At 43.2% G+C, this 13,822-nt stretch overlaps 2 protein-coding genes across 5 annotated transcripts; one reads left to right on the top strand and one right to left on the bottom strand.

The window, feature by feature from the left end:
• Positions 1-207: 207 nt before the first annotated feature.
• pgrmc1 (progesterone receptor membrane component 1) lies at positions 208-5,631 on the bottom strand. The gene is made up of 3 exons (XM_069145760.1): positions 5,289-5,631; positions 3,422-3,577; positions 208-2,075 (listed from the first exon to the last, which is right to left on the bottom strand). Exons 1-3 carry the CDS (start codon positions 5,581-5,583, stop codon positions 1,981-1,983), a joined length of 546 nt encoding a protein of 181 aa, XP_069001861.1. The 5' UTR covers positions 5,584-5,631; the 3' UTR covers positions 208-1,980.
• A 1,749-nt stretch (positions 5,632-7,380) lies between these two features.
• Positions 7,381-13,174, top strand: rab24 (RAB24, member RAS oncogene family). 4 transcript variants are annotated; one of them, XM_069145758.1, is made up of 9 exons: positions 7,381-7,664; positions 8,628-8,755; positions 8,911-8,979; positions 9,489-9,567; positions 9,961-10,028; positions 10,269-10,368; positions 10,733-10,783; positions 10,973-11,032; positions 11,802-13,174. In XM_069145758.1, the coding sequence occupies exons 2-9, from the start codon at positions 8,639-8,641 to the stop codon at positions 11,870-11,872; spliced, it is 615 nt and encodes a 204-aa protein (XP_069001859.1). In that variant the 5' UTR covers positions 7,381-7,664; positions 8,628-8,638; the 3' UTR covers positions 11,873-13,174. The 4 variants fall into 4 exon arrangements, with proteins under 4 accessions (XP_069001859.1, XP_069001857.1, XP_069001858.1 ...); XM_069145756.1 differs by having other exon boundaries at positions 7,382-7,664; positions 8,574-8,755; XM_069145757.1 differs by having other exon boundaries at positions 7,663-7,740; positions 8,574-8,755.
• The last annotated feature ends 648 nt before the right edge of the window (positions 13,175-13,822 follow it).

Below are 13,822 nucleotides of genomic sequence, written 5' to 3'. Positions count from 1 at the left end.
TAGGAAGTCTAATGATTATTAATATCATCGAAATACTGCTTACAAGTAGTTTTTCCAGTGAAACTGTCGCTAAATCACAAAAATTCAACGTTCATTTTACGGCTTTCACGAGTGTTTTTAAATCCCATTTTCTGATAAACTGATGGATCACTCACTTTTTCATCACACTTAATACAAATCTTATAAATAAAGAGGTCATATCAAGGCTTTGTTTTGTAGGTTTTTTTTATTAAATCAAAACAAATAATTTGAGGATTATAACAGTATGATGAATATTATGTTCGTGCAAACTGGAAATGTTTCCACAGCGATGATGGAAGCAAAGAAAAAACATCATAGTCAAAAAAAATACACTCCAACTTCAGGAGGATAAATTCATATCTGCAGGATTCATTGACTTTGTGATTTCTGGAACAAAAAGGGAGAAAGTTTATATTTCATTATCTGGTCTAAAGCGGTCGATGCAGCGGGCGGAGGCTGAACAGCTCTGACTGTGAACTGATCTGGAGGGAGGCGTTTCAGGCTCCCTTCCTTCATCGATTTAGTGTTTTAAAAAATGTAAACAAACATCAGCTGATTGGGGAATAAATGAAAGTTAAAGTTCTAGCAGTTCAGTCTCTCTGCTGTTTGAATGAAATTAATGTCTGCATGTTTTAGTTTAAAGAGTTGACTATGGTAATAAATGCTTGGAGTCCATGCAGATGTGTCACAGCAAAATGTGTAATACACACGCCTGTCCACTAGGGGGAAGCGTTTGTTTGACACGTCTGGTGTCATCTGAGAAGAACACTAACGTAAATAGAGGCAGGTCACGTATTAAGACCGTTAAAGTCCTTATAAGGAAGCAGGAGGCGTGGCTTGGTGGTGGACTTTTTTTTTTATTAATATAACTTTGACCCAGGTTTGTTTTTCCCCAAAACCAAAACCATCGGTTTGTGAACGGCCATCTTTTTTTTTTTTTTAACCAGAATTGACCATATTTGGACAAGCTGGGGAGGAGTGAGGATGCTAGCCTACCTATAAGCGGGAACCTGACTGCACCACAGACCTGTCAATCAAACAGCCACACCCCCAAATATAGCTGTGTTTGAGTCCTAATATCTAATGAACGCTGGCATTATTTTCAGGAGAGAAGTTGATGCTTTTTTCAATGGGAGCCAGCCCCTAGTGGCCCTCAGTGGTATTACACTTTAAGGCACTTTAGCAGTGGCTTCCTTTTTCAGACCCAAAAACCTTTGTCAAATTTTTATTAAGTCTGCGTTTTTACCCCCACCCAAAGCACATGACACGCTTCCCTCTAGTGGACGGATTGATGTACTACGTGTTTTGCAGTGACACTGGTTGGTCCGCATGGTGACAATTAAACGTGGTTAATGGTGAAAAAGTGCACAAGACAGATCTGTAGCAGAGTTTGAAAGGTTTCTCTTCACCTGTTGAAGGAAAATTCTGGTAACGAGTCTGCTGCAGCCTTTTAAAGCTTTTAATGTGAAAAGCCGGAATCATTGCGAACCCTTTGCCTTCGAGTTTGATGAAAAGTAAACAACGATTATTGCCTTTGATGAATTATGGAGGTTTATTTTGAAAAGTTTTAAGAGGCTATGATGCAGGAGACGGAAACAATCATGAAAATAAGACTCTGAAATACCAGAATTTTCCTTGAAATCTGTCGATAATTTCCATCTTTTGAACTGAAAACTACTTCCGGAGATCGTTAGATGAAACTGGCACTAAGAATCATCTGGCAGCCGGTCGAGGTGATGGACCTCCATCTTTAAACTACCCGCAGCAGATTTAACCGTCAGTCGTGTCATGAAACGTTGAATCGATGTCTAACAGCAGCTGCACATCAGATTAACCGTTAATGTCTTCAGATGAATAGAAAGTCCAGGAGTTCGAGAAGTTTTCAGTGAACAGGAAAAACAAACAAACATGAAGGCAATTTCTCGTTTCCGTTTCCCTCTCGTGGCCACGCCTCCTTCTCTAGTCCGCCTTCTTGTCTTTTCCCTCCTCGTCGTCGGTGTACTCGGTCGGCTCCTCTCCGGGTTTCAGAAGATTCCCCACGTAGTCGTACTTAACTGGAAAGGAAGCAAAACACGTTCGGTCACATTCGTCAAAACGCAAAAATATCATTGATCACATTTTATCAGCCAGAAAGTGTTCAAATAAAACCAAATTGTTCCAGCATCATGTTCACCACTGAGTTGCATCAACTCTTCTTTTAACAACACTCTGGAAACATTTGGGGAACTGAGGAGACCAGTTTCTGGAGTTTTGAAAGTGAAATGTGGTTCCATTCTTGCCCGATATAGGACTTCCTTTGGTATTGGTTTCCTTTGTCATATTATTATTCAAATAATGCTCCAGATGTTTTCAATGATTGACAGGTCTGGACTGCAGGAGGCCAGTTTATCAGCGGACTCTTCTACTAGAGAACCATGCTGTTGGAATACGTGCAGAATGTGGTTGGACGTTGTTCTGCTGAAATAAACAAGACCTTCCCTGAAAGAGACGTTGTCTGGATGGCAGCATATGTTGCTCCAAAACCTGAATATATCATTCAGCATTAATGCTTCCTTCCAGATGTTCAAGCTACCCATGCCATGTGCACTAATGCATCCTGTACCATCACAGATGCTGGCTTTAGAACTGAGCTGATAACAAGCTGGATGGTCCCTCTCCTCTTTAACCTGGAGGATGCAGCGTCCATGATTTCCAAACAGAATCTCAGATTGTGATCCATCAGACCTCAGGACAGTTTTCCACTTCACCTCAGTCCATCTTCAATGATCTCGGTCCAGAGAAGGCGGCGGTGTTTCTGGATCATGTTTCTATCTGGTTTCTTCTTTGGAGAGTTTTAACATCATTTGTGGACGCAGCGATGAACTGTGTTCACAAACGATGGTTTTCACAAGTGTTCCTGAGCCCATGCAGTGATTTCCACTCCAGAATAGTGTGTTTTTAATGCAGTGCTGCCTGAGGGCCCGAAGATCACCACCATCCAATATTGGTTTCCAGCCTTGTCCCTTGTGTTCAGAGATTTCTCCAGATTCTCTGAATCTTTTAATGATATTATGAACCGTAGACGATGAAATCCACTAATTCTTTGTAGTTTTACGTTGAGGAACATTATTCTTAGATTGTTGAACTATTTTCCAACACAGTCTTTCAGAGTGGTGAACCTCTCCCCATCTTCACTGGAGAGACTCTGTCTCTCTGAAATCATCTTTTATACCCGATCATATTACTGATCTGTTGATCTGTTGTCATGGTAACATGTTCCACCAGGTGATTTTTTTTTTTTTTTAATCTTTACACAACTTTTAGTCTTTTGTTGACCCTGTCACAACTTTTTAGAGATATGTTGCTGCCATCAAATTCAAAACGAGAAGATATTTTTGTGAACGTGATGCTGAGCACTCACAGGTGAACTGAGCCTCCCACTCGGCGAGGCTCTCCTGCTGCATCGCGTTCAGGTCCGACAGCTCGTCGTATTCGTCCTTCACGGCCTCCTTCTCCAGGCAAAACGTGGCCAAACCTCTGGACGCATCTCGGCCCCCGAAGACGCCGTACGGCCCGTCTGCAACGCGGCAAACACACACACACACACACACAAACAGAGTGTGGATTACATTTCATTACATTTACCTGACGCTTCAGTCCAAAGCGACTTACTAGAAGTACATTTCAACCATGTGTATCAATCCGCAGATGAAAATAGTCCCAAGAAAATCCCTGTTTCCTCCTGTTAGAGAGAAGTCGTCTGAAAGGGTCTTTTTACTGAATGAAAACATGTCTGTCACGTGATTTTAAAGATTCACAGGAAACAAAAGGTAAACTGAAGCTTTTTAACTGTAAGATAAATATTAAATATAAACATCACCAGCCGCTTCAAACTCTGTGGATGAAACTAAAACAAAAAATATTCAGTCTGCTCAGAAAAGTTTTAAGAGTTTTAATTATTACCCAACTCAGACAGCAGTGAAATATTAACAGTATGTTTTATATTTGAAAATAAATATTCTGCATGATTAACAGATATTAAACTGATGAAGATAGTTCTAGGAATCTTTTTTTTATCGTGTATCAAACTGAAAAGATGTTTTTCTCTTTTGGAAACAGAAGGCTGAAATTTTAAGGACGTACTTTGTCTTTATTTCCCTGATTTATTTTGAATTTATTGATAGTTATTTAGTCTATAAAAGGCCATAAAGCAGAAAAAAAAGTATTTTTTTTTCATCCTCAGACATTTTGGCATTTGTGTTAAATAAAAGGAAATCACAGTAACCTGAGTATTACAGAGCTGTTAGAGCACCACCTGTACAAATAAAAGAAAGTGTGCAGGACTTCAGGTGTGTTTGCCAGCAGCAGATATCATCAGAGGTCAGAGGTTACTCACAACAGAGGTTACCACCAGAGATCAGGTATAAACACAGAGGTCCCACTCTGTTCCCGAACACGGTGACGGGACAGAGACGGTTTATAATGTTTATAATGTTTTCTTTTCTTGCAGTGACGAGATGATAAATTAATAACCTGTCAGTGAATCAGAAGCAGCTGCTTCTAAAAAGTGATTAATCAGCAAACTTTCAGGGCTAGGATGGGCAATACAAACAGGACGTCTGTCATCTGTCTTTGAACTCTGGACCTGTTGGACACGCTCGAGGACAAATGTTTAATGAACACTCGCACATTGATTAAACGTAGATAAATGACTGACAGCTGCACAGATGAGCCCAGACTGCTGAATCAGCAGTCTGGGCACCAGTGAAGTGAAACACCTGAACTGATGCAGTTTATGTTGTTCAGCGTTTCTGCTTCGATAATAATTCTTTAATATTATTTTTTTGTATTGTTTTGTTACTGATATTATTTACTTTGCCCCGGGGTCTATTAAACTAATTAATAAACTACATAAAGACTTGATAAATACTCTATTCCTGTCAAAATAAATCAAATCTGATAATTAAATTAGAATGAAAAGTTCGTTACTCGTGAGGAGAAGTGATCTCTACTGGAGACGATCTTTGTTTTGAAGGCTCGCGCGGCCCCCTGCTGTGAAACGGGACCTCCGCGGGCGAAGAGAAGGGGGCGTGGCGCCAGCAGCTTCCGGTTACAAAAGTCCGACCGTTGAAGTGAAACACGAACTTCCGTCAACGAATCAACCGAATTCACGCCAAACCGTCGCCTCGCGCGCGCCGCCGTCCGTGACGTAGCAACCAGCTCACGACCGGAGGACAAGAAGGTTTCACACGCAAACACCTGAACGCGCGCAGCTCGCGCGACGCTACCTGGTCCGTAGAACTTCTTCCCCCGGGTCACGTCGAACACTTTCCCGCCGACGGCCATGAGGATCCGCGGGTCCTGGACGCCGTCGTACGGCCTCAGCTCGGCCAGGCTGAAGTCCCTCCTCTTCAGCTTGGGCAGCGGTTTCTCCGCCTCGCCGAGCTCCGGCGGTTTGTCCCCGCGGAGGATCTTGTAGAGCAGGAACAGGCAGAGGCTCAGCAGCGTCAGGTTCAGCGGCGACGTGAAGATCTCCTGGAGAATCCCCCCTGAAGTCCCGTCGCTTCCCTCTGCTTCAGCCATGTTGGCGTCTCTCCGCCCGACCAGTGAGGTCCGGCGGAGCCTCCCGACCAGGGGGCGTGGCCTGGGGTGGGCGTGGCCTGGGGCGTGGCTTATCAATTATCAAACTATTTATATAGCAGTAAGTTCCCTACAATAAAAAACAATTAAAACAGACCCCCCACCACACACACACACACAGACACACACAGACACACACACAGACACACACAGACACACACACAGACACACACACACACACACACACAGACACACACACACACATAGACACACACACACATACACACACACACACACACACACACACACACAGACACACACACACACACAGACACACACACAGACACACACAGACACACACACAGACACACACACACACACACACACAGACACACACACACATAGACACACACACACATACACACACACACAGACACACACAGACACACACAGACACACACACACAGACACAGACACACACACACTCACACAGACACACATAGAGACACACACACAGACACACATAGAGACACACACACACACACACACACACAGACACAGACACACACACACACACAGACACACACACACACACACAGACACACATAGAGACACACACACACACACAGACACACACACAGACACACAGACACATACAGACACACACACACACACACACACAGACACACACAGACACACACACAGACACACACACACACAGACACACACACACACACACACACAGACACACAGACACACACACACACACACACACACAGACACACACACACACACACACACACACACACAGACACACAGACACACACACACACACACACACACAGACACACACACACACACACACACACACACACAGACACACACACACACACTACATTAAAGAACAGAATCATTTGAACTCAGGAAACACCAGATGGAGGAATTAGAGTTAAATAAAATACAAAAATAAAGTATGAGGTTATACCAAATAAAATGTAAAAACAAAGTGAACTAAATCAATAGAATTCACTTAAAAGCTAAATAAAAGACTATATAATTATATCAAGAAGGAAAACTGAGGAAAAAATAGATAATTAAAATAAAAGATCAAGTCTAAAAGCGTAAAGAAATATTTAGTACTGCATACAACTTTTTTCCTGATTTTTATTTTTTAAAGAGCTTTATTCTTTACAGGATTGCACAACTTCAAACGGCTTATTGTTGGTATCAATACAAATATCTGATGAAAACATGACAGCACAAATCAGGATCAACGTAAGGGAGGAGAGGGCTGTGAGTCCTGAACCAATCAGCTTTCAGCCTCACTGCCATGAACCAATCAGCTTTCAGCCTCACTGCCATGAACCAATCAGCTTTCAGCCTCACTGCCATGAACCAATCAGCTTTCAGCCTCACTGCCACTGGTTTCTTCTTTTAATTTTACTGGCGGTTCTCAAACAGCTTTTGGGTTCATTACTGCCACCTACTGATCTAAACTGGAGTAAAGACCGAACCTCTAACAATTATACCAAAGAAATAAAATAAAATAAAACCACAACAGACACAAATAAATGAATTAAAAAGGAAACAAATGAATGCAAAAATAAATAAATAAAACCGTGTACTTAATGTGATCATTTTCCAGCCAAGATTTTGTATAAACGTGGAATTTATTCAATAAATTTTGAAAACAGAAGAAAAATAAATATAATTCTTTAAAAACTTTCCAACTTCCGGTGATTGTCTCATGCATTTAGGTCACTTCCGGCTCCTGGAAACCACCTCTCGCGGCTCTTTGGTTCCACCCATACAAACAAAGCTCAGCTGGAGAAAGCGTCTCGCGGCACCGTCTCCAGGCCGCCGGTAAACGGGACACGAGCTCATGTAAACCCGCCTGTTCCGGTAACATTAGCCGAGCTAGCCTCCTCTCTCCGTCTCCAACACCCCGCCCGGCCCGGCAGACATGTCGAGCGAGCTGGCCGCCACCGGGTTCACGGTAAAACGGGTCTGTTAGGCGGAAGTTGTCCCCGGTTGGGCTCGTGCTCGTGCTCGGAGACGAGCAGAGATTCGTTGGTGAAGCTCAGGTGAGTTTTACCGGGAGCGCGCTGCGGTTGGCCCGGTGAGCTGAGCTCGGACACCCCGCTGTGTCGGTGATCTGAGGTGCGTTTGATTTATTCAGAGAAACAAGAGTCCGCAGACAAACCGGAACGGAAGCTGAACCCCATTTTCCTCAAAGTTTTCACAAAACTTCTTTATTTTTTTGTCTTTTTATTAACTGTAACTTCCGGTGTTTTTTATTGAGAGCTGGTGTTTGTTGTTTTTAGGGTTAATTCACGCCCGTTAAAGCCGAACCTGGAGTTGTACTGCTGACTGTACTTCATGTACCGGACTGGGGCTTGTTGTTGTCAGGGCAGGGCGAGTCAAGCTGAGGCCCGCGGACCAGATACGACCCGTTTGAACGAAGCTGCCTGTCTGTTTTCACCTTGAACAAATACGGATATTAATCTGCTATTAGCACCTTATATTTGACTGGAATTGTTTTTTATTGTATTATAAACTGTTTTACTTAATTCGTAATATGTCTATTATCATTAAGAGTTATTTATAGCTGTTATTTACCAAAATATTCTGTGATTTTCTATCTGGCCCTCTTGATATTGAGTTTGAACAGCCTTAACTGTCAGTTTAAAATAGACTTTGACATCATTTAAAGTTTCACAGTAAAAGTTGACGGTTGGGCGGGGCATCTGACAGTACCGGGCTGAGGTGGGCGGGGCATCTGACAGTACCGGGCTGAGGTGGGCGGGGCATCTGACAGTACCGGGCTGAGGTGGAGGTGTTTCGACCAGTTGGAGTGAGGAGAGCAGAGAGAGAAAAAGAACAGCATCGAGATCCAAGACTCTAATATCGACATATTAATCAATCAGTGCTGATGTTGAGTTCGTCCTGAGTGACAGCTCTAACTCTCCCGTCCCGTCCTGTCTTCACCACAGACTTACTTTGCCCTGTCGCTGCTGCCCTGTCCTTGGCTCCTCCCCCTCCTCCAGACGCCGTTACCATGAGCGCGATGCGGGTGGACGCCAAAGTGGTGATGCTGGGGAAGGAGAGCGTGGGGAAGACCAGCCTGGTGGAGAGATACGTCCACCACCGCTTCCTGGTCGGCCCGTACCAGAACGTGAGTGTCAGCTGATCTCCTCTCAGGCTGTGTGAAAGGAGGGTGGTTTTGAACGCGGTGCCCCCGGGGAGGTCAAAGGTCACAGAGGCTGAAACTCGTGATCAGCTGATCGTTTCCCGCCTCCGACCTAACCTGTGCTCCGTTTTCCTCCTCAGACCATCGGAGCTGCTTTCGTGGCCAAACCGATCCTGGTGGGAGAGAAGGTCATCACTCTGGGCATCTGGGTGAGTCTTCTTCAACCTCCTCTCTGAGCAGGGTGCACGATGAGTTCAAAGACCGTTGGAAAGTACAGCTCTCAGCTACCGATTCTGTTTAATACTGTAAAAGCAACCCAGAACCTTCTACAGACGCTAAGGCTCTTTGGGATCATTTAATTCAGGTTTTACCGGTCTATGTAAACTAGGTTTAGATGTGAAACAGGTCTTATGTGCTCTAGGTGGAGAAAAAAGCAGTGAAATGTCACTTTGTAACATTTTCACAAACATAATAAAGGGTTTAAAAATCAGAAACTGTGTTTTAAAGAATTTTAATTGAATTTAATCCAGGTTTGACTAATTTAAATAAAGTGGTTTTAGATGTGGACCAGGTCTAATGTGGTCAAGATGTGAAAAAAAATCCAGTGAAATGTCCTTTTTTTTCCATTTCCATGAATAGAATAAAGGTTTCAGACTCAAAAATGTGTTTTTTACACCATGTCTGTCTGTCTGCCTGCCTGTCTGTCTGTCTGTCTCAGGACACGGCTGGATCGGAGCGATACGAAGCCATGAGCAGGATCTATTACAGAGGAGCTCGAGCCGCCATCGTCTGCTATGGTACACACACACACACACACACACACACACACACACACACACACACACACACACACACACTGTTAGAAGGCCCCGAACACAGCAGGAAGTACCATCCATCCTGATCCCATCAGCTCCTCCATCTCTGTGCAAACAGACATCACACACATGAAAAGAAAGAAGAGGAAGCAGCAGGTTTCTATTTAAACATCTGCGGTTTGTAATTCACAACCTGCACCGTCAGACCCGATCACGTCGGTTCAGGTTTAACCGTCGATGTGTTGAAGGGATACCACGAGAATCTGGACGAACCGTATGAGAAGATTAAAAACGGATGCTCTTTAATCCAGTTTGATGAAGATTTAATCCGTCAGACATGTTGACGTGATGAACAAGATGTTGTTCCTCTTCCAGATCTGACCGACAGCAGCAGCTTCCAGAGAGCTCGCTTCTGGGTCAAAGAGCTGCAGAACTGTGAGGAGGTGAGACGGGTGTTGAAGTCTGATTTAAAACAGATGGAGGGTTTATTTACAGTCTGAGAACGCAGCTTCTTCCTGTGTGAATAAAAAAAAACATCATTATGAGTCTGAGCAGCTGTTAGAGACACATTCAGTCTGAAAAGCTTCAACATTCAGATGTCAGTTACATAGTGTGTGTGTGTGTGTGTGTGTGTGTGTGTGTGTGTGTGTGTGTGTGTGTGTGTGTGTGTGTGTGTCCTGCAGCACTGTAAGATCTACCTGTGCGGCACCAAGAGCGACCTGATCGAAGGAGACCGCAGCCTGCGTCAGATCGACTTCCACGACATTCAGGACTTCGCTGAAGGTCGGTGGAGAAGAAGGTTGTGATGAAACTGCCGACATGTTGATGTGATCACAACCTCAGACTGTTTCTAAAAGAGGTCCATCTGAAAATAATCCCTCATTCATTAGAAAAGAAGATTCAAGAAGACCTGTTTTTGGGGGCGTGTCTGTTTGATTGACAGGCCTGTCATCGGTTAAGTAAAGAGATTTTTCCTCCAGAAATGGAGCCGTGTCGACAGAGTTCATGATTCAAACCTGGTTTTTCCATTTACGTGCTCCTTATTTAAAACTGGAAAAGTCCGATGTGTGAAAACGCTGGACGTCTACAGGAAGTGAAGAAACCTCGATCAGCTTCTCAAACTGACCGAACTGTTTTATATCGACAGAAATCGGAGCGCAGAACTTCGACACCTCCAGTAAAACAGGAAGTAACGTCGGTGAGTTCCTCATTGAAAATCCCAGTTCCACTCATTCAGGGTTTGTAGATGGAGGAAGTGGTGATTTTGTAAAATGTGGGTTTGTTTCAAACGTGTCACTTCCAGTTAGTTCCTGAGGAAAGACTCGGATTTCATCCAGTTTAAGAGTTCCTCACCGATATGAACTTCAGGCTTCTTCCTGTTTTCCAGACGAGTTGTTCCAGAAAGTGGCCGAGGATTACAACAGCAGCGCCTTCCAGTACATGACAGGTGAGTCTTCAGGTGTATGAATCCTCTTTGTCTTCTTAAGATGGTGAAGAAGAGCTGAAGCTGAAAGATCAGTGACGTAAAGAAACAAACAAGTTCATACGTTTTGTTATTTATGTTTTACATTTTCAATCAGTGATAGAAAAGTGCTGTTTCAACACGTTACAAGAAGTCTGGACGCCTTTAGATAATCCAACCGGTCTTCTGTTTAAATCATAGATTTACAGACACGCAGCAAAAATATCAGGATTTCAGATTCTGATTGACCCAAATACATATAAACAGAAACTAACAGCTGATCCCTGAGGGACACCTTCCATTCACAGAATGGAAACTATCTCTGACCAATAGTTTAAAATCAAGTGTCAACCATCAGTGATGTCATCATCCATCAGTGATGTCATCATCCATCAGTGATGTCATCGTTGGTTTGTGAACGTTATGAATCCTCCAGTTCAGATTCTGTCCGTCACCATCTTGATAGTTCGGAGCGGTTTGGAGCAGGAAGTGACCATATTTGGACGAGCTGGGGGAGGAGCCAGCGGTGGATCTGACTGATCTGATTGGAAATATGAATAATAAGATCTGATAAGAAAACATCGTTACCACGCTAATTATGACGCTACAGCCAGTTAGCTTAGCTTAGCTTAGCACACACTGGAAACAGTTGTGATGAAATCTGCTGACTAAAACTTATGAAGCTCTTTTTTTTTTAATTTGTATAAAAACTAGTTTCCATATAAAGGCTTCATCTCACCTCCTTTTGTTTCAGCCGAGGAAACGGGTGTCAACTTGGGCCAGAAGAAGGACTCCTATTTTTACTCCTGTTGCCATAACAACTGATGCGGAGCGGCAGGAAGGGAAACGGACGGTTCCCTCGGTCTGAACCCGGATGTGTGCTGGACGGCTGCGACTCATCTCTGGATGTCTTTTCCAAAATCAAACGTACCGTTTGTACCTTGTTCGATGTGTTTATTTCTTTGGTGCCATAAAGAACTGATGGCGACGGGACTTCCTGCAGGACGACCTCCGACCGCGAGGGATTCAAAGAGCAACTCTTTTTTTTGGCACGTTTCATCCTGGTGGTTTTTTGCGGATCTCAGAAACAGCTGCGGTCGTTAAAACGGTAACGAGGGACGGAAGGAGGACACGCGGTCGTTCAGGAGGCCGGATGGTTTGTTTACAGCTGTTACTTTTGTTTACCTCCACCTGTATTTAAGCTCCTTGTGGAAACCCGTCTGTTCGGCCTCCACGCGAGCCAGCTGAGAAGTAACGGGACAAAAACAACAACAACCACTTCAAGGTTCCCGCCCACCGAGTTTGTTTTAACGCATGAATACAAACATCCCGACTGTCGCGGCCTTTAAACCGATCAGACGATCGGTAAAAAAACACTTTTCCGGAGCTTCGGTTCTTTGATGTTTACGCAACAGTACCGCAACTTTTTTGCTACGTGTTAAGAGAACTCCGCCTAGCTACCAATTTACCCCAGTGGCAACTCGGGGTACTGCAACATAAATAATCCCCCAGTGGCCTCGAAATAATTTCCCCCAAAGACAGGACGACTGGAACTACAAACAAGGTCACGTATGACTCTTTATGAATGTTTATGAAGTTTTCCCACTAATGCATCAGCAGGAAAACACTAATTTGCGGCGCGAGCCAGGACGCAGTAGGCGCCATCTTGGAGTCGACGTCTTCTAACAACACATTTCTGATCCGTCGGAAAGTAGAAAACCGCGCTGGTTCTAGGTGGAGGTGGTTCTAGGGAAACTTCACTCTTCTCCATTTAATCTTTTTGAAAATTTTAAATGCATCGTTTGGAAATCTGAGCAGAACGATGTCGAACATTGAAAGCAAGAAGTTCCTCCGACGGGACGAAAGCCGGTGGGCGAACGTTGAAAGGTACGAACTGTCGGATCGATATCTTACAGATTTATTTAAAGACTGGACTCACTAATTTATTGCCTTTTAAGTTGCGCTGCCAGACGGGGAAACGACCGACGTGTTGCTGCTTCCATGTGTTGATGTTCAATGTGTTTAAATTTTGATGCACAATATTTTTATTGAAGGCTGTTGAAGAGATTTGTTCAAATATGTTCAGTAAAATAAAAAAAAGCTTGTTGGAAGAATGTTTCAAAGCTCCGACGGACCTCAAACTTTGTGACTTTGAACCAGTGTTTTGTTCTTCTGGGTCATATTTAAGCTTTTAATGCATTTAGAAAGAAACACGTTAAAATGTAAAACTTAAGTGTTGCAAATGATCATATCTTTATGAATGAATTACAGCCTGCAGAACTAAACTTAAGGTAGAAAAAGACAACGATGAAATATGAGCTTTGAAAAGGGACGTTACTACACAGCAAATAAAATCACAAACTGCAAAACATCAACTTCCCTTTAAGAGTGAGCATGAAAAAGAAATCTATTTATTTTAAACAAATCAATAAAATCCAAAAAATAAATAATGTATGAATTAGCATTTGGTATGCTAATCAATCATTGTGGAACATACTTCTGAAATAGTTGATCTATAATACAAATTGCTGAATAGGGTTTTATGATGGAGATAAATGTTAACATCATTTCAATATGTTCAAAGAAAACATTTAACATGTCGTTAGCATTAGCAGCTTTTCGCGCAGCTAATTAGCATGCTAATCAGGCTTTAAACAGGTTTTCACCTCTAAAGTCAGCAGCTCCACATGAACACGTCATTTTACATTATAAAAGAAGGAATATATTTGTTAGCATCCAGCTGCATCTCGTGTGGATAATTAGCATCCAGACATA

The sequence above is a fragment of the Embiotoca jacksoni genome, unplaced genomic scaffold (assembly GCF_022577435.1).
Source record: "Embiotoca jacksoni isolate LCO1_2020_lvr unplaced genomic scaffold, fEmbJac1.0.p SCAF_13, whole genome shotgun sequence".
Lineage (NCBI taxonomy): Eukaryota > Metazoa > Chordata > Actinopteri > Embiotocidae > Embiotoca > Embiotoca jacksoni.
This window is presented reverse-complemented; position numbering and strand designations above follow the sequence as displayed.

Coding starts and splice junctions, on each gene's coding strand:
- rab24 (XM_069145758.1), top strand. CDS start 8,639: ATGAGCGCGATGCGGGTGGACGCCAAAGTGGTGATGCTGGGGAAGGAG. Junction 9,568..9,960: donor AGCCGCCATCGTCTGCTATG/GTACACACACAC, acceptor TTCCTCTTCCAG/ATCTGACCGACAGCAGCAGC. Junction 10,369..10,732: donor CATTCAGGACTTCGCTGAAG/GTCGGTGGAGAA, acceptor TTATATCGACAG/AAATCGGAGCGCAGAACTTC.
- pgrmc1 (XM_069145760.1), bottom strand. CDS start 5,583: ATGGCTGAAGCAGAGGGAAGCGACGGGACTTCAGGGGGGATTCTCCAG. Junction 3,578..5,288: donor GAAGAAGTTCTACGGACCAG/GTAGCGTCGCGC, acceptor GCCGCGTTGCAG/ACGGGCCGTACGGCGTCTTC. Junction 2,076..3,421: donor GTGGGAGGCTCAGTTCACCT/GTGAGTGCTCAG, acceptor CTTCCTTTCCAG/TTAAGTACGACTACGTGGGG.